Here is a 24,576-nt window from a genome sequence, read left to right as displayed (position 1 = left end):
AGGTAGGGGTAGCCAGGTGGAAAGCATGGCCAGCCGTAGAAAAATGCTTATTGAAATTAAATTATCGGTGGTGACAGTGTTTCCTAGCCTCAGTGCAGTGGGCAGCTGGGAGGAGGTGCTCTTATTCTCCATGGACTTTACAGTGTCCCAGAACTTTTTGGAGTTTGTGCTACAGGATGCAAATTTCTGTTTAAAAAAGCTAGCCTTTTCTTTCCTAACTGCCTGTGTATATTGGTTCCTAACTTCCCTGAAAAGTTGCATATCGCAGGAGCTATTCGATGCTAATGCAGTACGCAACAGGATGTTTTTGTGCTGGTCAAGGGCAGTCAGGTCTGGAGTGAACCAAGGGCTATATCTGTTATTAGTTCTACATTTTTTGAATGGGGCATGCTTATTTAAGATAGCAAAGATAGCACTTTTAAAGAATAACCAGGCATCCTCTACTGACAGAATGAGGTCAATATCCTTCCAGGATACCTGGGCCAGGTCGATTAGAAAGGCCTGCACGCTGAAGTGTTTTAGGGAGCGTTTGACAGTGATGAGGGGTGGTCGTTTGACCACGGACCCATTTTATTTTTTATTTTACCTTTATTTAACTTGGCAAGTCAGTTACTAGTCGGTTACTAGTCCAACGCTCTAACCACTAGGTTACCCGCCGCCCCATACTGACATAGGCAATGAGGCAGTGATCGCTGAGATCCTGGTTGAAAACAGCAGAGGTGTATTTAGAGGGCAGGTTGGTCAGGGTGATATCTATGAGGGTGCCCGTGTTTACAGATTTAGGGTTGTACCTGGTAGGTTCCATGATAATTTGTGTGAGATTGAGGGCATCTAGCTTAGATTGTAGGACGGCCGGGGTGTTAAGCATAACCCAGTTTAGGTCACCTAATAGTACAAACTCTGAAGATAAATGGGTGGCATTTAATTGACATATGGTGTCTAGGGCACAGCTGGGGGCTGAGGGGGGTCTATAACAAGCGGCAACAGTGAGAGATATATTTATGGATTTTGGTGGTGGATTTTTAAAACTAGACGCTCGAACTGTTTGGGCACAGAACTGGATAGCATGACAGAACTCTGCAGCTGAGGGAAGGACAGTGCTGAGGAAAGGACAGTGTACCGTCTAGCCATAACCCCAAGTACTTGTATGAGGTAACTACCTCAAGCTCTACAGCCTCAGAGGTAGTAATCACACCTGTGGGGAGAGAGGCATTCTTCTTACAAAACCACATTACCTTTATTTTGGAGGTGTTCAGAACAAGGTTAAGGGTAGAGAAAGCTTGTTGGACACTAAGAAAGCTTTGTTGTAGAGCATTTAACACAAAATCCGGGGAGGGGCCAGCTGAGTATAAGACTGTATCATCTGCATATAAATGGATGAGCGAGCTTCCTACTGCCTGAGCTATGTTGTTGATGTAAATTGAGAAGAGCGTGGGGCCTAGGATTGAGCCTTGGGGTACTCCCTTGGTGACAGGCAGTGACTGAGACAGCAGATTTTTTGACTTTATACACTGCACTCTTTGAGAGAGGTAGTTAGCAAACCAGGCCAAAGACCCCTCAGAGACACCAATACTCCTTAGCCGGTCCACAAGAATGGAATGGTCTACCGTATCAAAAGCTACGGCCATTGCTTAGAATCAATGGCAATGGTGACATCATTGAGGGCCTTTCAGGTTGCAGTGACACATCCATAACCTGAGCGGAAACCAGATTGCATACCAGAGAGAATACTATAGACATCAAGAAAGACAGTCAGTTGATCATTGACAAGTTTTTCCAACACTTTTGATAAACAGGGCAAAATAGAAATAGGCCTATAAAAATTAGGATCAGCTTGATCTCCTCCTTTAAATAAAAGACGAACCGTGGCTGCCTTCCAAGCAATGGGAACCTCCCCAGAAAGGAGAGACAGGTTAAAAAGGTTGGAGATCAGCTTGGCGATGATAGGGGCAGCAACCTTAAAGAAGAAAGGGTCTAAACCATCTGACCCAGATGGTTTTTTGGGGTCAAGTTTCATGAGCTCCTTTAGCACCTCGGACTCAGTGACTGCCTGCAGGGAGGAACTTTGTTGCGGGCAGGGGAAAAAGATGGAGAAGCATCTGGGATAGTCGCATTAGAAGGGGTGGGAGATGAGGGAATGTTGGACGGGCAAGGAGGCATGGCTGAGTCAAATAGGAATCCTGACTTAATGAAGTGGTGATTAAAGAGCTCAGCCATGTGCTTCTTGTCGGTAACAACCACATCGTCAACTTTAAGGGACATGGGCAGCTGTGAGGAGGAGGGTTTCGTTTTCCAGAACTTCTTGGGGTTAGACCCACAGAGAGAGAATTGCTCCTTAAAGTAACTAACTTTGGCCTTCCGGATAGCCTGAGTGCACTTATTTCTCATTTGCCTGAACGAGAGCCAGTCAGCCTGAGTATGCGTGTACCAAGCCTTTCGCCAAATGCAATTCTTGAGGTGGAGTAACTTTGCAAGATCACTGTCGAACCAGGGCCTGAACCTGTTTTTAATTCTAATTTTCTTTATGGGGGCGTGGTTGTTAACAATACCACTGAAAATATCAAAAAAGAAGGTCCAAGCGTCTTCGACAGAGGGGATCATGCTGATTCTATACCATTTTACAGAGGCCAAGGCTTGCTCATTAAAGTGTTACTAGGCTATCAATTGTCAAATTGAGAGATTGCCAATGCAAGCTGCACTTCAAGTCATCATACAAAGGGCCTTGAAGGCCAGACGTTTTGATTACTATATCCTATTGAAAATGGTGAATAAAAATTGTTATAATTAGCCTATTCTTGCCAAATAACTCTCCAAGTTGCGCAGATTGGCCCCTTTTCAAAATCCATTTTTCAGCAGAGTAATCAGATTTTCATAGAATGACCGTGATTTAACTTGTTCCTCAGGTGAGTATATCATGCAGCAATAGCCATTTGAAAAAATATCCTTTCTATTTTATCTGGTTATATTCCATTAGTGCAGGGGAATAGCCTATAGGCTATGTGTTTGATGTCTGCTAAATTAACAAGTTGATTTCATTGTAGTGGTGCAAGCCTATAGGCCTATGCTCACTAAGCATTGATTTACAAAAATGCAATTAAAAAAAATATATAAATCGCCTTAATATCAGAATGTTTTTTTTATGACCCTCCTAAACGAAATAATAATGGATTTATTTGGAATTGTGTACTATATGCTATATGGCTTTACAGACAGACGGCTGCTGCAAATCAATATTGTCTATTCCACTGTTAAATATGCATACGGTGACCGTCATGACGGTCAAAATAGTGCTAGACTGTAAAATACATATATTTAGGAAAAGTCAAGGACAGGCGGGTTCAAGGTAATATGATGGAACTTCCACCTAGCGATCAGAGTTTAAAACTGAGCTATAAAGTGTGTTGAGTCACTAGGGGCAGGGAGGAGACATCCACCCTAGAGAGCCTGTTATGCTGCATGCAAGTAAAGTGAGCTCTAAAATAATGAGTGTAATACTATCAGATAGGCCTATATGGAGGCTGTGCTGTTGCTGTGTTAATTCATATGGTTATGATGTTTACTTGTGTTTGTTTTCTGTTATTGTTACGTTCCTCTAAAACTGCTAGTGAAATTATTACATAAAAATGCAAGTTGAAATGTACATTGGTCTGTTTTATATATTTTTCTTCCTCCCACAAATAAACACTTTATTGATAATACATTCTTAGATTAAAAAAAGTATTCAGCTAACATTAGCTAGCATTTACATTTACGAAAAATGTAACGTTACATGCATGGCTCCCTGGAGGTAGACCTTTTTTTTTGCATAACTGAAATTCCTTACTGTCATCTCTGCAGACCATGATTAACTTCCGATAATTCAAACGACGTCTTGAGTGGCACCTTTCAAAAACCCCACTTCTCCTTATATGGTTCCTTTCGAAACCCCCACTTCTCCTTATATGGTTCCTTTCGAAACCCCCCCACTTCTCCTTATATGGTTCCTTTCGAAACCCCACTTCTCCTTATATGGTTCCTTTCGAAACCCCCACTTCTCCTTATATGGTTCCTTTCGAAACCCCCACTTCTCCTTATATGGTTCCTTTTGAAACCCCTACTTTTCCTGAGAGATGTCATATGTGCAACTCATATGTGTCAGCTAAGGGATGCCTGCTCTGAAAGATGATGTCGCAGCTGGACCCCTCTCCCCATTTCTACAGTTTCTCTTCTTAAAATCTGATTTTAAATATGACCCTAATCTTAACTCTGCTAACTTTAAATTAAGATTTAATAATTGTTTGTCTTTGTGGCTGTGGTAATTAGTGACGACCCTAGCAGACACCAACATCTACAGCGAGCACGTGAGTTCAAGGTCAACAGAAAAATGTGTTGTTAATGGTATGTCAACATTATAAAGGTTTTGACTTCAAACAATTTGAGAACTCAACTGAATGGCAAATCATGTCTGTTGAGAACCAGAAATGTAAAAATTTAGGAATCACTTTAAAAAAAGATGATGTTGACCATGAATGTCTTTCAGTTTGTTGACAATGAGGGAATATTAGAAGCTTTTAGCAAAGCTAGTATTTACACACTAGCATTGCTGGGAATTAGCTGGCAAAAAAACAGAATAGTCCGCTGGAGCTAGATCCTTGTGCAGCGGAGAATTTGAGAAAACATCTAATGGAATGTATAATTAAACAGAATTTCCAAACGTGGGTCTGTTGTAGACCCATGCTATCAGAACTCAGGATAAGACCCAGATGCAGACAGCTAGAGTCACAGATGTTTATTGACCGAAACAGGGGGCAGGCAAAATACAGGTCAAAGGCAGGCTGAGGTCTGTAATCCAGGGCAGAGTCAATAAGGTACAGAACAGCAGGCAGGCTCGGGGTCAGGACAGGAAGCGGTACGTAAACAGGTCAGAGTCAGGAGGCAGGTATGGAACGGCAGGCAGGCTCAGGGCAGTCAGAATGGTCAGAACCAGGGAAACAGAACTTGAGACAGCAGGGCGCCGGGAAACTACACTGGTAAGACCTGACAAGACAAACTGGCAACAGAAAACACAGGTATAAATACACTGGGGATAATGGGGAAGATAGGCAGCAGCAGGATGGGGGTGGAGACAAGCACAAAGACAGGTGAAACAGATCAGGGTGTGACACATGCAGTTTCTCAGTGAGGTCAGTTCCTCTCCGCTTACCTTATGTCAAAATAAAAGTCACCCACAAGTTCTTGCTTTTTTTGTGCAGATACGGCGCAAGTAGATCTGAAGCAAGGCATATGTGTCACACACAAACATCTTTATAATGTAAGACATTAATGGAGGTTCTGGTGAGGTAGGAGGATTCCGCTGGTAGGACCTAGAGGATAACTGCTGCTCCTGTTTTTAATTTTTTTAACCTTTATTTAATAACTAGGCAAGTCAGTTAAGAACAAATTCTTATTTACAATGATGGCCTACACCAGCCAAACCCGGACGACGCTGGGCCAATTGTGCGCCTCCCTATGAGATTCCCAATCACAGCCGGTTGTGATACAGCCTGGATTCAAACCAGGGTGTCTGTAGTGACGCCTCAAGCACTGAGATGCAGTGCCTTAGACCGCTGTGCCACTTGTTATAAGACGCAGAGTAGACACACTTTGAAAACCAATCCTGTCATAATAGGCTTAACAGACTAATCTTGTACACAATCTTTTATACTCTTTAATGCACACATGGCATATTCACAATCCCAAAGGCAAATGTTCCAAATGTCTCTCTTCAGGCAAATACAATCTGCAATGACTGTGTACGTGATCTTTCAATAAAACATGCTTACACAAGATCTTGTCTAAGAGCATCAAAAATTGATGTATTTTTCATTGGGTAGACATAACAGTGGCAAATGTCTTGTTTCATGTAAAACATCTATTAGGTTTTGCTAAATATAAACAGGGTCGGTTCTTGCCTTTTGGGGGCTAATTGCTAACAGGTTGAGAGCTTCAAGTTCCTTGGCATCCACATCACCAACACCAACATCACCAACAAACTAACATGTGATTTGATTTGATTTGAGTGACTGTCAGTGACTGATATAAGAGATAAATTCCTGATGCACAACCAAACTTCGACTTACACCTACTGTATTCTACTATTCTAACTCAACAGTAAATTGAGACCTCGACTGAGTAAAAAAAAAACTACCTGTCCCAGACCTGCTGTTTTCAACTCTTAATTATCGGCTATGAAAAGCCAACTGACATGTATTCCTGATTATTATTTGACCATGCTTGTCATTTATGAACATTTTGAACATCTTGGCCATGTTCTGTTATAATCTCCACCCGGCACAGCCAGAAGAGGACTGGCCACCCCTCATAGCCTGGTTCCTCTCTAGGTTTCTTCCTAGGTTTTGGCCTTTCTAGGGAGTTTTTCCTAGCCACCGTGCTTCTACACCTGCATTGCTTGCTGTTTGGGGTTTTAGGCTGGGTTTCTGTACAGCACTTCGAGATATTAGCTGATGTACGAAGGGCTATATAAAATAAACTTGATTGATTGATTGATTTCTTCAGTTTAAAGCAAATTTCCTGCAATTCTACAGGGGGAGGGGGGTGGCCTGGAGGTCAGGGACCCTGGGCAGGGCCGGTATTCGGACATGATTATTACAAGTTTAGATAGCTGGTTAGACTAATTTACCAACCTGACAATTGTTATCTGACCTGGCTAATTGAGTGACTGTCAGTAACCATGTTTCAATCCACAGTTTTCAAGCGAGTAAAGTCTGATCATATAAAAAATTATCGACAGCTGTGATGGAAACGGGAAGTTTCGGTGTAATTTTATAAATGCCGACACATAATTTGTTCGTTCGACATAGTGGGATATTTTTGTGTCTGTAAAATCTATTATACGGGAAATGTCAATGGAACGCCTTTATGCCCAAATATTGATATAACCATCATATCGAAGTAAATTTGGAGTCACGCTCCCACTACGACTCAGGAAACTATGCAGTTTATTAGGCTACAGATGACATTAGTTAAGATGAACTTCACAGGGTGGTGAAAGTGCAAGATGATGGTCTTGATGCTCCTTTCCATTAAATATCGAGGGTCTTATTCTGGTGATACGATGATCGACGCTTGACTGCCGTTTGACAAATAAAAATATTATCGCTCTTATCCTTAATAATCTCATCATGTAGACTATACTAGATAGTATTTCTATAGTATACTATAGAAATACTATCTTATTACATTAAATTAAAAATAAATATCTTATTGTCCTTGTCTATTACTGTTCTGTACTTTGTCATGTATTTGTACGTTTTATGTGGATCCCAGGAAGAGCAGCTGCTGCAGGCTAAACTAAACAAGAAAACCCTCACAGCCTACCCGCACTGTAGCTGCGAGCTGTTGGTCAGCGCGCATGTCTCAAGACCAAAGCAGGCACATTCGCTATTTAATGCAATAGTTTTTGTGACAAACCTATCGGTAGAGTTGAAAATGCTATGGAAACAAAACGTTTTATTCGGTACATGAAAACTTAAGTGAAAAGGTACATTTTGTGTGCACTACGTCATCACACACTGATTTTTATCCGTCGATTTAGTGGAAATACACCACCGGTGGGAAAATGACCATATTTTATTTATGCAGATTCTAGAATATTCACATGAAAATCTGTCGCCAATTGGATGGAAACATAGCTAGTGACTGTCATAATAGAAAAATTGTTGATGCACAACCAAATTTTGAACTTGCACCTTGTGTATTCTAACTCTCAACAGTAAACTGACAGCTGGAATGAGTTTATGCTGTTATTCCTGGAGCCGCCCTGAATATTAATCTAGTCATTATAAATAAAAAAATCAGTGTCCACACCCCCTCCACACTACCAAGAAAATATGTAATCATAAATTGTAAATCAAAGACATTTATACATACTCTATAACTGACAGGGAACATTACCAGACAACATCTCATCACATTGAATTACTCAAGGCTGCATTATGATAGTGTCTGGTGAGCTATACTGTCAACTAGTACCAGTAGATCTAATCATATTTGCCAATAAAAACATCTCAGCAAGGCCTCATTGCACTGTGTTACTGTCTATATTAAATAAAAACAATTCAGTTATTGTATCATATGACAGTAATGAAGAACTGACCCAGTTAAGACATACAACATTAAACATTTCAACATTAAACATCTTATACCAGATTTCTAAAACAATCATGAGATACACTTGCAGGCACTTTCATACAACATTCAACCCACCCAAATAAACAATCATTATGTAAATATATTTCTGATGTTTCACATTTGCAAAGTTCATCACCCTCACCAGCATCATCTCAATCTTGGTCATTGTTTTTATGGAATTAACTTTAAAAAGTGTTGGTGCATTATGCAGAATGTCTGAGTATACCGTATGACATGTACATCTCTGTATTTGACGGACACCAAAAACAGGCTATTCACCACTACAGAATTAGTAGAATGAGTAGCAATTAAACACTGAGTTCTAATTCTATGGTCACAACAATTATGGTTATTACATATAGGGTGCGTTCGTAAATTCACTCTGGCTATCTACTCCGATTTCAGAGCACTCTGGTCTGAGTGTGCCACAGAACAGAATAACTGACGAATTTACAAAAGCACCCATAATAGTGTTCTACCATAAAGATATCTCTGAATATAACAATCTATAAGGCATTGTGATGTAATAGCACTCAGGTATGTAACGCAGCTAAAACATTTCAGACCTGCATTAAACCTGGACAATAAAACTCATATGACCCGTGAACAAACAAACATGTCTGTTATACTGCTATTAGGGGAAAACGATGGTCTCTACCAGACCCATTTCACCGGGTAATACCATTTCCTGTTAAATGTACACCGTGGCCCTTGAAGTTAAAAGCCTCTGTGATCCTCCTCTGTTTTTTCAAGTGTTTTCTGTTGATCTACATCACATCATTTGGGGTTTTATAAGTATAATTTCATTTTTGATTAAGTCAAGTATGTTAACGTACAACATAAGATTATAATAATAATAGCCATTAGTGAACTGAAGCACCGTCCGTCTACGACACTTCTCTGGAATGACACAGTGTTCCCATATTTCAGTCACTTAGGCCCAATCCCTCACCCTACCCCCTGTGCCCTTGCTAAATCCCCCTTGCAGATCTTAAGATCAAAGACAGTAGGTATAAACAATATGATAGTGTTCCCAATAGGATCCTATAGCACCCTAGGTGAAGTGCACTCAACCATCAAAGTAAACAAGGGTAGGGGACAGAGAACAACTTTCTGGAATGAAATACAGAGAGTCATGTCAGATCTGTGAGGTGGTTGCTAGTCATGGATAACCTAAGGAAAGGGCAAAAGGATTGGGTTTGGAATCAGGCCATAGTTATGATGTCAACGGGCCTTCCCGGCCGTTCCCTGCTCCGCTGGTCGTCACGGAAATGTGGTCTTAGTCCGTCTTCCAAACTTTGTTGAGGACCTTCACCACCTCCTCATAGATGATGAAGACAATAGCTACGTCCATACACACCCTGCCCAGCCTGGGGACTGTACCCTTATAGAACCTGGGGAGAGAGGGAGGAAATAATGAATGACGGAAAGAGGCGAAGGGCAGACACAGGGTCAATACCATTATCGGTCTGATAAAAATAGATGAAAATGAGACAGGAGGTCACAAAGTTAGTGTGTACAGAGATACTTACGCTTTAGGTCCCTCATGCTTCATGATCTTGGCGGCACAGTCCAGGGTGCTTTTGTACTTGTGAGCCTCCAGACCCTGTTAGAGGAGAGACAGACGGGGTTCACTTAACAATATGATACAATACAATACATGTATAGAGAAAGATCTACATTTCACTGCATGTGACCAGGTCATTAATCATGGCAGTGTCTACCTGCATCCTGGTTTTGATGACATCAAGAGGAGTGTTTCCAAATACACTGACAGCTCCAGCGAAGGCTCCGAATGCTCCCGTGACCAGAGGGTTAATGGCCTTGTTAGGGTCATCACCTAGGAAACGGACAGGGAGAGACAGAGCAGTGAGACTCTCTGGATACACACACAGGTAAACAACACACACATATACACAGAAGACAAGGATTCAAACTAAGTCGGTCACACACACACACACCTTTATACCAGTTCCTTAGAGAGGTCATAACGTAGAAGCGGATGGCCTGGTTGGATCCCTGTTTCAGTACCGTGGCTGTCAGACCCTGGTACGTTCCCCTCAGGCCTGGAAGAGACATAGACAGCACAACACCATAACACATCAACACACAGCCAATAACCATCCCACAACCTTCCGTCCAATTACCATAAAATAACCATCCAACGGCCATTTCAGTTGGTGAGACCAGAACAAATAACTGTCCAGCAGATAGCAGTAACTACTCCCTCTTCCCTTCACTAGTCTCTTTCAACCAGTGGAGAATGACTCCCCTCTCATTGAAGCCACGGAATTTCAAGGCCAAACTCGGTACCACAGATAGAACAATGAGTCAGATATTTCACCGGATGTATAAGTGTGAAGCATCCGCTTGGTGTTTCCACTCACTACCAAATATGGTGATGAGAGGAAGGCCAGTGGCCGGCAGTGGGAGAAGACATAGCGAGATGGATTTTGGCTGACATAATGCTAATTTTCTCATTGAGGAAACATTTTTATCTCAATACAGTTTTTTGTTCCCTAAACCAGAATCTGTTACGAATAGACTGGACTAAGTTTTGTGGATTTTACCCTTTGCCAAAGAAAAAAAAATGCAGTTTAGAAAGAGTGCAAGGGCGAATTGAGTTACTGCACACACATCACAGAGTACATGTTCCCTAATGGAAATATGCAAATACATGCTAGAACGTGCCAATAGGATCGCGTTAGCTCGTGCTTGGCTCTGCCCACCTCCTTGCTTGTTCTGCCCACTATGACTCATTTGTTCCCATTGGAAACGATAGGCTGCGGTGTATCTTGGATTAGTTATAAAAATTGGCGGTATTGTTAGCAGAAAACCAGATCCTCCTATTAAGTGAATGGAAAAATGTCAATCATCGTGTTACCTTCTGTTCTGATGATCTCCCTGACTCCATGGAAGAATCCCCGGTACTTTGGGTTGGCTGACGACTGGTCATGGATGAACTTTACCTGAAATGACACAAGTGGACGACATGGATTCAAATTATATACAGATCTTTATTGACATCGACACATGCAAATAACTGTTTAGGATTTCTTAAAACATTTTAAGACACATACCTTGACTGTCTCCATGGGGCAGACCACCACCACAGCCTCAGCCATTCCTGCCCCCAGACCACAGAAAAGACCCCGGGTACTGTCCAGCTTCCCATTCTCATCACGCATCTTATTACTGAGGAACTCAAACATACCAAACCTGATAGAGAGAGCGGTTGTCAGGGACATAGAGAGAGCGGTTGTCAGGGACATAGAAAAGATTTACAGAGACAGATAAACAGTGTGTGGTGTAGTGTGGTTGTATGTGTGTGTAGTACCTGACAGCTGCTTTGGGTATGGAGCCATAGAGCAGTGAGCTGAGCCCTCTGTACAGACCCCTCACCCCATGACCGTCTACCGTCTGCTTCACACAGTCAACTACAGGGAGGGAAAGGAAAAGGGACAGAGAGAATCAAGACAAACAGGACAAACATACACAGTCAACTGCAGATATTTCAACTCGGCTTGAGGTATTTTGTGCATAGTGTTTTGTCCACGTTACATGTGGAACATTCAATAGTATTAACAAAAAGTAATGCATGGATATAGGAAAGTGTTAGTGACAGTCATGGTGCTTGCATCTACTTAGGTTGACATTTGTTGTCATGACTCATGTACTGGAGGCAGCTCTGCAGAGTGGTCACTAGATGGCACAGCCACAAAGTCAGCAAATCTGATTTTATCCCGAGTGGCGCAGTGGTCTAAGACAATGCATCTTAGTGCTTGACGCGTCACTACAGACCCTGGTTCGATTCCAGGCTGTATCACAACCGGCCGTGATTGGGAGTCCCCATAGGGCGACGCACAATTAGATCAGCTTCGTCCGGGTTAGGGTTTGACCGGGGTAGGCCGTCATTGTAAATAAGAATTTGTTCTTAACTGACTTGCCTAATTAAATAAAGGTTAAATAAAATACATAAAATAAATAAAAAATGGTTTTACCACACTGCTAACCTAACCTTAAATTAAGACCAAAAAGCAAACTTTTATCTTCATAAATATTTACAATTTAGACAATTTTGACTTTGAAGCCAGCCCATCGAGCAGAAGCCGATCAGTTCTGCCTTCAGGGTAAAACTCATGACAATAAACATCTTGCAGCTTCTACAGTTAAGAGTTCATGAGTATGAACTCAGAACTGACTGACAAACATGTTGCTCCAGAGCAGCTCCAGGCCAAAGTCCACTGACTCTAAACACACAGATAACACAGCTAGGCACCCACACACACACACACACCTCAGGAAAGTGTAGAGCCAGTGTAGACCCATTTAGTACAGATCCCTGGCTCAAGGCTTTTCATTAATCTGCCAGGTAAGGTCTACTGCAAACAGCTATCTCTGTTTCAATGTGTGCCAATGATGGACTGTTAATGCTATTACTGGTAACAATATAGGAAATCATGTAAAAGTAACGAAATAATTCACTTTCCTGTTTGGGAGAAACTGTTGGAACAGATACCCACCAATGCCTTTATATCTGGGAGGGTTGGCCTTCTCATCCAGCTGCAGCTGAGTCTTCACATACTCTGTAGGGAATGTAATACAGATCTCTATTCCTCCAGCAATACCACCTAGAGAGAGACAGAGTGTTATGGTTGGGCTGATCACTATACCCCCTGCTCAATCTGAAACAGACACAAGTTCTCAGTTAAAGGTACAGTGCCCCCCAAAAAGTATTCATATCCCTTGACTTATTCCACATTTTGTGTTAGACTGAATTCAAAATTGATTCAATAAAATACAATTCTCACCCATCTACAAACAACACCCCATAATGACAAAGTGAAAACATTTTATTAGATATTTTTGCAAATGTATTGAAAATGAAATAAAGAAATATTTAATTTACATAAGTATTCACAACCCCGAGTCAATACTTTGTAGAAGCACCTTTGGCATCGATTACAGCTGTCTTTCTGGGTAAGTCTCGAAGAGCTTTCTACACCTGGATTGCGCAACATTTGCCCATTATTCCTTTTCAAAATTCTTCAAGCTCTGTCAAACTGGTTGTTGATCATTGCAAGACAACAATTTGCAGGTCTTGCCATAGTTTTTACTTAAATGTACTTGAAAATCTAACTAGACCACTCAGGAACATTCACTGTCTTCTTGGTAAGAAAATTCAGTGTAGATTTGGCCTTGTGTTTTAGGTTATTGTCCTGCTGAAAGGTGAATTCAACTCACAGTGGAAAGCAGACTGAACCAGCTTTTCCTCTAGGATTTTGCCTGCAATCAGTTTATTTTTTATCCTGAAAAACTCCTCAGTCCTTAACGATTACAAGCATACCCAGATCACGATGCAGCCACCACTATGCTTGAAAATATTGAGAGTAGTATTCAGTAATTTGTTGTATTGGATTTAACACTTTGTATTCAGGGTAAAAGTACATTTTCATTTTCTGCAGTTTTACTTTAGTGCCTTGTTGCAAACAGGATGCATGGTTTGGAATATTTTTATTCTGTACAGGCTTCATCTCTTTTCACTCTGTCAATTAGGTTAGTATTGTGGAGTAAGTATCATGTTGTTGAACCATCCTCAGTTTATCACAGCCATTAAACTCTAACGATTTTAAAGTCACCATTGGCCTCAGTGAAATCCCTGAGCAGTTTTCCTTCCTCTCCGGCAACTGAGTGTATTGGGTGTATTGATACACCATCCAAAGTGTAATTAATAACTTCACCATGCTAAAAAGGCTATTTAATGTTTAATGTTGTTTTATTTTTTATTAATCCATCAATAGGTGTCCTTCTTTGCAAGGCATTGCAAAACTTCCTTGGTTTTTGTGGTTTAATCTGTGTTTGAAATCCACTGCTCGACTGAGGGACCTTACAGATAGATAATTGTATGTGTGGGGTACAGAGATGAGGTAGTCAATCAAAAATCATGTTAAACACTATTATTGCACACAGAGTGAGTCCATGCAACTTATTATGTGACTTGTTAAGACATCCCCCCCACGAATTTAAGGCTTGACACAACAAAGGGGTTGAATACTTATTGACTCTAGACATTTCAGCTTTTCGTTTTTATTAAAGTTCCAAAAACATTATTCTACTTTGACATTATGGGGTATTGTGTGTAGGCCAGTGACAAAAAAAAAAACTATATTTAATCTATTTTAAATTCAGGCTGTAACAACAAAACGTGGAAAAAGTCAAGGAGTGTGAATACTTTCTGAAGGCACTGTAGATGGGTCTTCTCTGCTAGCTGAATGTCATCATTTTATGTATAGCATGTGTTATTACTGCATTCACAAATAAAATGTAATAATATTATAAATAATAAAAGTGTTTCAATAACTTAACAAATTACAAAGATCAACAGTGTAGGAGGACTTTTCTCTGTGACTGTAGTTGTATTGGTAACCTCATGGTTCCACCTTAACAGCAGTAGCGCCACACATCTGCAGTTGAACAGCAAACAGAAAGAAGGTCTCTGATTGGTTAAACTGGGATTCTGCCCACAGTATACTCCCCTCTGTGCTGTTCCTGATCAGTGGGGGTGTGACAAGTCGTCTCTAGTTACCACAGCCACAGTCATAAACCTGCCTATTTCTACAATGTATCTTCTTTAAATGTGATTTTAAACCTAACAATAACCTTAAACCACACTGCTAACCTTATGTCTAAGCCTAACCTTAAATTAAGATCAAAAATCTCATTTTTGTTTTCATTGATTTTTACGATAAATCCAATTTTGACTTTGTGGCTGTGGTAACCGGAGTTCTCCACTGGAACAGAGAAAGTAGTACACACATAGGGTGCATTCCTCTGCCCGGGCGTTAGTGACGCATGCCAGATCTTACAACGCCTGGATAGGTATTTTACATATCAGCTAACCACATCACACTGTATGTTATAGCAATCTGGCGCCCGCGGCACAGTCATTGATGTGGCACACAGCCAGCAACAGCACTTCTTCAACCTCAGGAGGCTGAAGAAATTCGGCTTTGCCCCCGAGCCACACCCTGTTCCCCCCGCTACCATCTAGAAGGCGGAGACAGTACAAGTGCATCAAAGCTGGGACCGAGAGACAGCTTCTATCTCCAGGTCATCAGACTGTTAAATAGTCACCACTAGCCAGCTTCCACCCAGTACACGGACCTGAACTTTAGTCACTGTTACTAGCCGGCTACCACCCCGTACTCTACCCTGCACCTTAGAGACTGCTGCTCTGTGTATATAGTCATTGAACTGTATTCTAGTCAAGGCTTATCCTGTATAACTACTGCTGTATACAACTTTTCTATTCATATACTGCCAATAATGTCTATACAAACCATCATATACATACAGTTGAAGTCGGAAGTTTACATAAACTGAGTTTAAATGTATTTTGCTAAGGTGTTTCACAATTCCTGACATTTAATCCTAGTAAAATTCCCTGTCTTAGGTCAGTTACGTTCACCACTTTATTTTAAGAATGTGAAATGTCAGAATAATAGCAGAGAGAGCGATTTATTTAAGCTTTTATTACTTTCATCACATTCCCAGTGGGTCAGAAGTTTACATACACTCAATTAGTATTTGGCAGCATTGCCTTTAAATTGTTTAACTTGGGTCAAACGTTTAGGGTAGCCTTCCACAAGCTTCCCACAATAAGTTGGGTGAATTTTGGCCCATTCCTCCTGACAGAGCTGGTGTAACTGAGTCAGGTTTGTGGGCTTCCTTGTTCACACACGCTTTTCCAGTTCTGCCCACAAATTTTCTATAGAATTGAGGTCAGGGCTTCGTGATGGCCACTCAAATACCTTGACTTTGTTGTCCTTAAGCGATTTTGCCACAACTTTGGAAGTATGCTTGGGGACATTGTCCATTTGGAAGACCCATTTGCGACCAAGCTTTAACTTCCTGACTGATGTCTTGAGATGTTGCTTCAATATATCCACATAATTTTCCTGCCTCATGACGCTATCTATTTTGTGAAGTGCACCAGTCCCTCCTGCAGCAAAGCACGCCCACAACATGATGCTGCCACCCCTGTGCTTCACGGTTGGGTTGGTGTTCTTCAATTTGTAAGCCTCCACATTTTTCCTCCAAACATAACGATGGTCATTATGGCCAAACAGTTCTATTTTTGTTTCATCAGACCAGAGGACATTTCTCCAAAAAGTATGATCTTTGTCCCCATATGCAGTTGCAACCGTAGTCTGGCTTTTTTATGGCGGTTTTGGAGCAGTGGCTTCTTCCTTGCTGAGCGGCCTGACGGCTGCGTGGTCCCATGGTGTTTATACTTGCGTACTATTGTTTGTACAGATGAACGTGATACCTTCAGGCATTTGGAAATTGCTCCCAATGATGAACCAGACTTGTGGAGGTCTACAATTTATTTTCTGAGGTCTTGGCTGATTTCTTTTGATTTTCCCATGATGTCAAGCAAAGAGGCACCGAGTTTGAAGGTTGGCCTTGAAATACATCCACAGGTACACCTCCAATTGACTCAGGCTAATTGACATAATTTATCAGAAGCTTCTAAAGCCATGACATCATTTTCTGTCATTTCCCAAGCTGTTTAAAGGCACAGTCAATTTAGTATATGTAAACTTCTGACCCACTGGAATTGTGATACAGTGAATTATAAGTTAAATAATCTGTCTGTAAACAATTGTTGTAAAAATTGCGTCATGCACAAAGTAGATGTCCTAACTGACTTGCCAAAACTATAGTTTGTTAACAATAAATGTGTGGAGTGGTTGAAAAACGAGTTTTAATGACTCCAACCTAAGTGTATGTAAACTTCTGACTTCAACTGTACATGTATATACTTATATTCCGGACTCTGACATTGCTCATTCTAATAATTTAGATATTTCTTAATTCCTTTATCTTTATTATTTTTTTGGGGGGGGGGGGGGGGGGGGATTTGCTTATATCGTCAGGTATTTTTTTTTAAATAGCCTAGTGGTTAGAGCGTTGGGCCAGTAACCGAAAGGTTGCTGGATCGAATCCCCGAGCTGACAAGATAAAAATCTGTTGTTCTGCCCCTGAACAAGGCAGTTGGCCTACTGGGGAACAGTGGGTTGTCATTGTAAATAAGAATTTGTTATTAACTGACTTGCCTAGTTAAATAAAAGGTTAAATGTATTAACTAAACCTTTATTTAACTAGGAAAGTCAGTTAAGAACAAATTCTTATTCACAATGACGGCCTACCCTGGCCAAACCCGGACGATGCTGAGCCAATTGTGCGCCGTCCTATGGGACTCCCAATCACGGCCAGATGTGATACAGCCTGGATTCGAACCAGGGACTGTAGTGATGCCTCTTGCACTGAGATGCAGTGCCTTAGACCACTGCGCCACTCGGGAGCCCAGTGGCACTGCACTGTTGGGGCTAGGAACATAAGCATTTCGCTACACCTGCGATAAAATCTGCTAAATATGTGTACGAGACCAATAGAATTTGATTTGATGCATGCAACGTCTTAGCAGGGGACCGCGAGCTAGAGCTACACACACTCAGTGACAGAGTCATCACAGACATATAGAGTTTGTCGCCGGTAGCAACCTAAAATTTATTTGATAATTTAGCATTCTCAACCACTGATCTCTAACCAGTTGTAACTAGGCTAAACACTCACCATGGAAAAATCTGTTAGATTTGGAGTTGGGAAAGCTGACCCTAAACCTGTGTGTGTGTTTGGGAAACGTCCTGGTTGAACCTCAACCACAACCCCATGCTGCTGCTTCTGAAAGAGACATTTGTTGAGGCTCTGGACTCCAAGCATGCATTTCACCTCAACACACAGACATGCTGGTCCGTCAGTCCCACACAGGAACAGACATGCTGGTCCGTCAGTCCCACACAGGAACGGACATGCAACAATCTCCACAAACACACAAACTCTCACGCAAATTATCTTGCTATTACACAGTAGGTTCGAAATTCTGCCCAGTACCTTCCGTCATAAAGTTAGATATTTATAATTAGACATGTCTAACAGTTTCCTCATAACAGGACAGGAGAAAGACAACCAGTTTGTCAGGTCTGACTACTGAGATTGTAATAGTCTCTGGGCTAATAGACAGCTTAGCTGACTGGTCTCTGGTGGGAGGGAAACATTCGAGCACACACACACTTATTATCTTGCAAAGGAAAGTGTGCAAGCAAAACACGCTGAAATAAATGCTCGTGCAACAATGATACTTCAATATGAGTTGACTTTTGAACTGACCTACTACAACTCTCTATGTTGAGAAAGAAGGGCTCAGAGTTAAGGATAAGGAGCAAGCCAAAATACTGCATATCCAGATATAACGTAATCTGTGTAGATGAGGGTGTTGAAGACCATAGTTTATGCTCAACAACATTACCAATTAATTGATTTACATTTATGGCACATTTTACTGGGTCTCAGAGTGCTTTGCATTCTATGGGGGTAATCAAGTACAAAAAATGCACTAAAAAGTGAAGAAAGAAAATAGAAAAAAGAAATGAAAGGACAACCCTACCTTCAGCATGCGCCCCTGGCCCTGGTCTGAGCTGGTCGGGTGAAAGGATGTTGTAATCCAGCTGCACGTGTGCGTGTGTGTGTGCTCTCTGAACTGCAGAAGTGTGTGGATTTATGCTGTGTCATCATGGTTCATGGATTCAGTAACACAGCACTGCACTGCAGGCCCCAGCCCCCTGCCAAGCACTCACATTATTGGGTGAATCTCACTGGATTCCTTTCATCTCCTTTCCTTCATTTCGGTTTGACTGTGAAAGCACTTACTGGTAGACATCCAATCATATTGCTCTCATCTATTCTGTGAGTTAAAATGAGTGGGCCCCTATAACTCACGTTTCACTCCAGGTGAAAGCATAGTAGTTGACTGACACCGATAGACCTAAAAAAAAAGACTGATGTCTTGAGATGTTGCTTCAATATATCCACATCATTTCCCTTCCTTACGAGGCCATCTATTTTGTGAAGTGCACCAGTCCCTCCTGCAGCGAAGCATCCCCACAACATGATGCTGCCACCCCCGTGCTTCACGGTTGGGATGGTGTTCTTCAGCTTGCAAGCATCCCCCTTTTTCCTCCAAACATAACGATGGTCATTATGGCCAAACAGTTCTATTTTTGTTTCATCAGACCAGAGGACATTTCTCCAAAAAGTATGATCTTTGTCCACATGTGCAGTTGCAAACCGTAATCTGGCTTTTTTATGGCGGTTTTGGATCAGAGGCTTCTTTCTACCTTGCTGAGCGGCCTTTCAGGTTATGTCGATATAGGACCCCTTTCACTGTGGATATAGATACTCTTGTACCCGTTTCCTCCAGCATCTTCACAAGTTCCTTTGCTGCTGTTCTGGGATTGATTTGCACTTTTCGCACCAAAGTACGTTCCTCTCTAGGAGACAGAACGCGTCTCCTTCCTGAGCGGTATGACGGCTGCGTGGTCCCATGGTGTTTATATTTGCGTACTATTGTTTGTACAGATGAACATGGTACCTTCAGGCATTTGGAAATTGCTCCCAAGGATGAACCAGACTTGTGGAGGTCTACAATTTATTTTCTGAGGTCTTGGCTGATTTCTTTTGATTTTCCCATGATGTCAAGCAAAGAGGCACTGAGTTTGAAGGTAGGCCTTGAAATACATCCACAGGCACACCTCCAATTGACTCAAATGATGACAATTAGCCTATCAGAAGCTTCTAAAGCCATGACATCATTTTCTGGAAAATTACCAAGCTGTTTAAAGGCACAGTCAACTTAGTGTATGTAAACTTCTGACCCACTGGAATTGTGATACAGTGAAATATAAGTGAAATAATCTGTCTGTAATCAATTGTTGGAATAATGACTTGTGTCATGCACAAAGTAGATGTCCTAACCGACTTGCCAAAACCATAGTTTGTAAACCATAGTTTGTGGAGTGGTTGAAAAACGAGTTTTAATGACTCCAACCTAAGTGTATGTAAACTTTGACTTCAACTGTATATAATATTGAAAAATTATAGTACCTAACATCCAATTTGGACCAAATGTTTTGCTAACAATGAGTAAGACATGAGGAGTCCAAAGAAGTGGTCAAAAGCCCTACACCCCAAGCCAATCCCACCCCAACAATGAGTATATAGTATCATTACTCTATCTTTGACAAGTAGTATGGAGCTGCGGTTGGGAGTATTGTTTCTTCATCCTATGTAATGTATTCTCAGCAACAACAAAAAAAAAATGTTTTATTCATGTTTAGAGAAATTAGTCATTGAATTTGTTGGGTTTATGTCCCAAATTACATACTGGTTTTCTTACAGGGTAAGTTTTTGAACCAGGTATGACAGCAACCCATTCTTTGGTTTTGTTTACCTGGCCACTGATTCAAATGCTAACTTTATATAATTTGTGGCACAAATCCAATGCAAGTCAATGGTACCTATGTTAGCATTTTTGCGCTTTATATCCAAATCATCTATAAGTTACACAATACATTTTTAGATACTTTAGGAAGATTTGGACATGAAGCATGAACATAAATTATTTCAGAAGAATCTGAGACGGTGGGTGTCAAAATCCATTTTTTTTGTGCTTTTTGAGGTTGAACAACACTTTTGCAAAAAGCAAGATACAGAAGCAATATAGGCAGTTAGGCACAAATGTATGCCCTCAGCTATCACCCATGAATGCCCTCAGCTATCACCCACGAATGCCCTCAGCTATCACCCACGAATGCCCTCAGCTATCACCCACGAATGCCCTCAGCTATCACCCACGAATGCCCTCAGCTATCACCCACGAATGCTGATGTCAGCTGGTCCTTTTGTGGCAGTACTGAAATGCAGTGGAAATGTTTTTGGGGGATTCAGTTCATTTGCATGGCAAAGAGGGATTTTGCAATTAATTGCAATTCATCTGATCACTCTTCATAACATTCTGGAGTATATGCAAATTACCATCATACAAACTGAGGCAGCAGACTTTGAAAATTTATATTTGTGTCATTCTTGTGTCCCACCCATCCACCAACCCCTCTTTTACGCTACTGCTACTCTCTGTTCATCATATATGCATAGTCACTTTAACCATATCTACATGTACATACTACCTCAATCAGCCTGACTAACCGGTGTCTGTATGTAGCCTCGCTACTGTATATAGCCTGTCTTTTTACTGTTGTTTTATTTCTTTACCTACCTATTGTTCACCTAATACATTTTTTGCCCTATTGGTTAGAGCCTGTAAGTAAGCATTTCACTCTAAGGTCTACACCTGTTGTATTCGGCGCACGTGAAAAATAAACTTTGATTTGATTCTCAACTTTTGGCCACGACTCTACTCTGAGAAAGGGATAGAACAGCCAACCATTATCGCTGTTGGCACCAAGTGTTCTATAAAATTCAAACAAATTCTTTCCTAGATTGGAACTTTGTAAATGTTTGTGTCTGAAACCAAGTTTGCCAGATTCTGTAACTTTAGTGTTATGGCACACTCCACTCCGCCCCCATTCCTGTGAGAGGAAAGCCTGCCTAACTTCCATTCATAAGCCATGTTAACCGAGCTCTGCTGGACTGAGGAGAGGGGGATTCAGTAGGATCATGGGGTCAGTAATTATCAGAGAAAAAGGACCACGACATGCATCTAATTAACTCTATAGACCCTGGAACTTTCAGCCAGAGCATGTGTCCTTGATTAGAACAGACACACCGCTCGCTCACACACACACATTGAAGTAAAGGCTCAAAGGGCAAATTGATAGTAGTAATTCAACAGATGGAGCCAAAACCATAGTTAAAGTGAGTAGGATTTCGCTGAACACTTCGAGGTTACTACAGTTTAAAGACAACCCAGGCTTAGACATGGTAGACTCTTATTTTAGGTTTTATTTCCAAACAATTTAATACCGTCTTGTATTCCTTAAGTCTCATATGCGTTCAATAATTATCATATTGCAGCATCTTGTCAAGAACAGCACATGATATGGGTTGCTATATTGTAATCTAAGTCTGACTCTCGAAGATACCTTCATGAATTGACGCTAAAGGTAGTTAGCGTCTATGAATGGGCCACTTACTCCCTAGCAACTGAATGACATGTAGTTCATGACTAAATGAAGAAAAAAATTACTGAATGGATTAGTAGACTCTCAAATAACTCACTACACTAACAAAGCTCACCTCACCACTCCCATAGCAAGCACTATAGGCAGGCAATCGTGTTTAAATATATTGCTACAATATAACAAACTGCCACTCGACAAAAGTAAAAAGAAACCCATGTAGAATACCCTGCATTGTCACAGTGACAATGACTTGCAGTGTTAGAATGTAGCAATGCGCTGGAATGAGCACTGTATGAAAATGTGAAACAAAGTATCAGCAGCTTACACAAGGAAAGATGAATGACTTCATCCTTACCTGCTAGAATGGCTTTGCCCGGGTGGGTGAGTTTGGCTTTCCCTGCTGGCGCGGCTGCCGCCAAACAGCGGGGTCTGTGAAAGGGACTCACAAATGTGGGATTCCCGGACATATTGGCAACACTCGCCCCCCAAAAAACAACCTAGAACTTGTTCTATTCTACGACGACACTCGTTCTCTCTCCCGATCGTCAGCCTCCGTGCACTCTACTGCTCTGTGCACGAATTGCTGTGCGATCACTTACAAAGGCGGTGTTGATCATTGGACTTGGCACAGTACAAAAGCTAATGTTGAATCTGCACTTTTGACAGGCGAAGTTTCCTCACTCCTCCATTGCCAGTAGGCTAGTGTATCGGTCCATCGTGGTCAGTGTTTTTAGGGCGGGGCGCGGGGTTTTCACCCTCATAAAAGCGCCATATTTTTCACAAACGCAAATCCGATTTAAGGTGGAACGGGACTTGGTTTTATATTCACACATTCAACAGACATTTGCCAAAAGCCGAAAGCCATTTAACAATGTAAAAATCTATAACTAATTCACCGTTTGTCACAGAATCGTCAAACTACATATGATTTATTCTATAAATGTCTAGCATACTTTTACAACCTTTGTTTTGAGTAGAAATTCCAGTTTTGACTTGACAGAAATACATACAATATATAAAATGGCATTTAAAGCAGTATAAATCAATAACTAATTCACCGTTTGTCACAGAATCGTCAAACTACATATGATTTATTCTATAAATGTCTAGCATACTTTTACAACCTTTGTTTTGAGTAGAAATTCCAGTTTTGATTTGATAGAGAGCATGTAGTCAGTCTAGAGGGCATGTGGTCAAAGTTCTAACCAGTCTATTATACCCTATTAGAAGGGGCCTGGCAAAAACTTCTGCATCTTCAGTCATTATAAAATAGATAACTGGAATAAACTACGGGATGAAGGGGTCAGGCCTGACTAACAAAGACAGGTGGATGGACCAAGAGGATCAACATGGACATTCCACAGAAGTTTGGAGATAAGGAAAGCTAAGATTGAACCAGAACATACACTACCGTTCAAAAGTTAGGGCCAATTAGAAATGTCCTTGTTTTTTAAAGAAAATACAAGTTTTTGTCCATTAAAATAACATTGAATTGATCAGAAATACATTGTAGGCATTGTTAATGTTGTAAATGACTATTGTAGCTGGAAACGGCATATTTTTTTTAATGGAATATCAACATAGACGTACAGAGGCCCATTATCAGCAACCATCACTCCTGTGTTCCAATGGCATGCGGTGTTAGCTAATCCAAGTTTATAATTTTAAAAGGCTAATTGATCATTAGAAAACCCTTTTGTAATTATGTTAGCACAGCTGCAAATTGTTGTTCTTATTAAAGAAGCAATAAAACTGGCCTTTAGACTAATTGAGTATCTGAAACATCAGCATTTGTGGGTTTGATTACAGGCTCAAAATGGCCAGAAACAAAGGACTTACTTATGAAACTCGTCAGTCTTTTCTTGTTCTGAGAAATTAAGGCTATTCCATGTGTGAAATTGCCAAGAAACTGAAGATATTGTACAACGCTGTGTACTATTGCCTTCACAGAACAGCGCAAACTGGCTCTAACTAGAATAGAAAGAGGAGTGGGAGGCCCCGGTGCACAACTGAGCAAGCGAACAAGTACATTAGTGTCCAGTTTGAGAAACAGACACCTCACAAGTTCTCCCAACCAGACTGTAAAAATAGCTCCCAATGCTGCCTCTCCAAACATCTTACTGTAAACTTTCTTCGGGTGGCCACTGGCCTAAAGTGCAGGTGTAAATGACAACAGCAATTGTGTTTTTCACCACTGTGGCCCTCACACAAATTATACTTTTGACACTAACACAGCCATTGGGCCATTTGTAAGCATTACATTCCCCATTTCCTATCCCAGTGAGCACAATACTATTTTCAACCGAAAATACGTATTTTCGACGTATTTTGCTCATAGGGGGGCTACAGTGATGATGATTTATCT

At 41.1% G+C, this 24,576-nt stretch overlaps 1 protein-coding gene across 1 annotated transcript; it reads right to left on the bottom strand.

Annotated features, from left to right (window-relative positions):
• Positions 1-7,590: 7,590 nt before the first annotated feature.
• LOC120044974 (tricarboxylate transport protein B, mitochondrial) lies at positions 7,591-22,915 on the bottom strand. Its single transcript, XM_038989749.1, has 9 exons — positions 22,567-22,915; positions 12,693-12,800; positions 11,507-11,606; positions 11,250-11,388; positions 11,054-11,138; positions 10,131-10,235; positions 9,894-10,009; positions 9,702-9,775; positions 7,591-9,563 (listed from the first exon to the last, which is right to left on the bottom strand). The coding sequence occupies exons 1-9, from the start codon at positions 22,676-22,678 to the stop codon at positions 9,449-9,451; spliced, it is 954 nt and encodes a 317-aa protein (XP_038845677.1). The 5' UTR covers positions 22,679-22,915; the 3' UTR covers positions 7,591-9,448.
• Positions 22,916-24,576: the final 1,661 nt, after the last annotated feature.

The sequence above is a fragment of the Salvelinus namaycush genome, chromosome 3 (genome assembly GCF_016432855.1).
Source record: "Salvelinus namaycush isolate Seneca chromosome 3, SaNama_1.0, whole genome shotgun sequence".
NCBI lineage: Eukaryota > Metazoa > Chordata > Actinopteri > Salmoniformes > Salmonidae > Salvelinus > Salvelinus namaycush.
Note: the sequence above shows the minus strand (reverse complement) of the source record. Positions and strands in the feature narration are given on the sequence as shown.

Excerpts from the sequence above, each read along its gene's own strand:
- LOC120044974 (XM_038989749.1), bottom strand. The coding sequence starts at position 22,678 with ATGTCCGGGAATCCCACATTTGTGAGTCCCTTTCACAGACCCCGCTGT. Across the intron at positions 11,389-11,506 it reads ATACCCAAAGCAGCTGTCAG|GTTTGGTATGTTTGAGTTCC; the intron begins GTACTACACACA and ends TCTCTCTATCAG. Across the intron at positions 9,564-9,701 it reads AAGCATGAGGGACCTAAAGC|GTTCTATAAGGGTACAGTCC; the intron begins GTAAGTATCTCT and ends CTCTCTCCCCAG.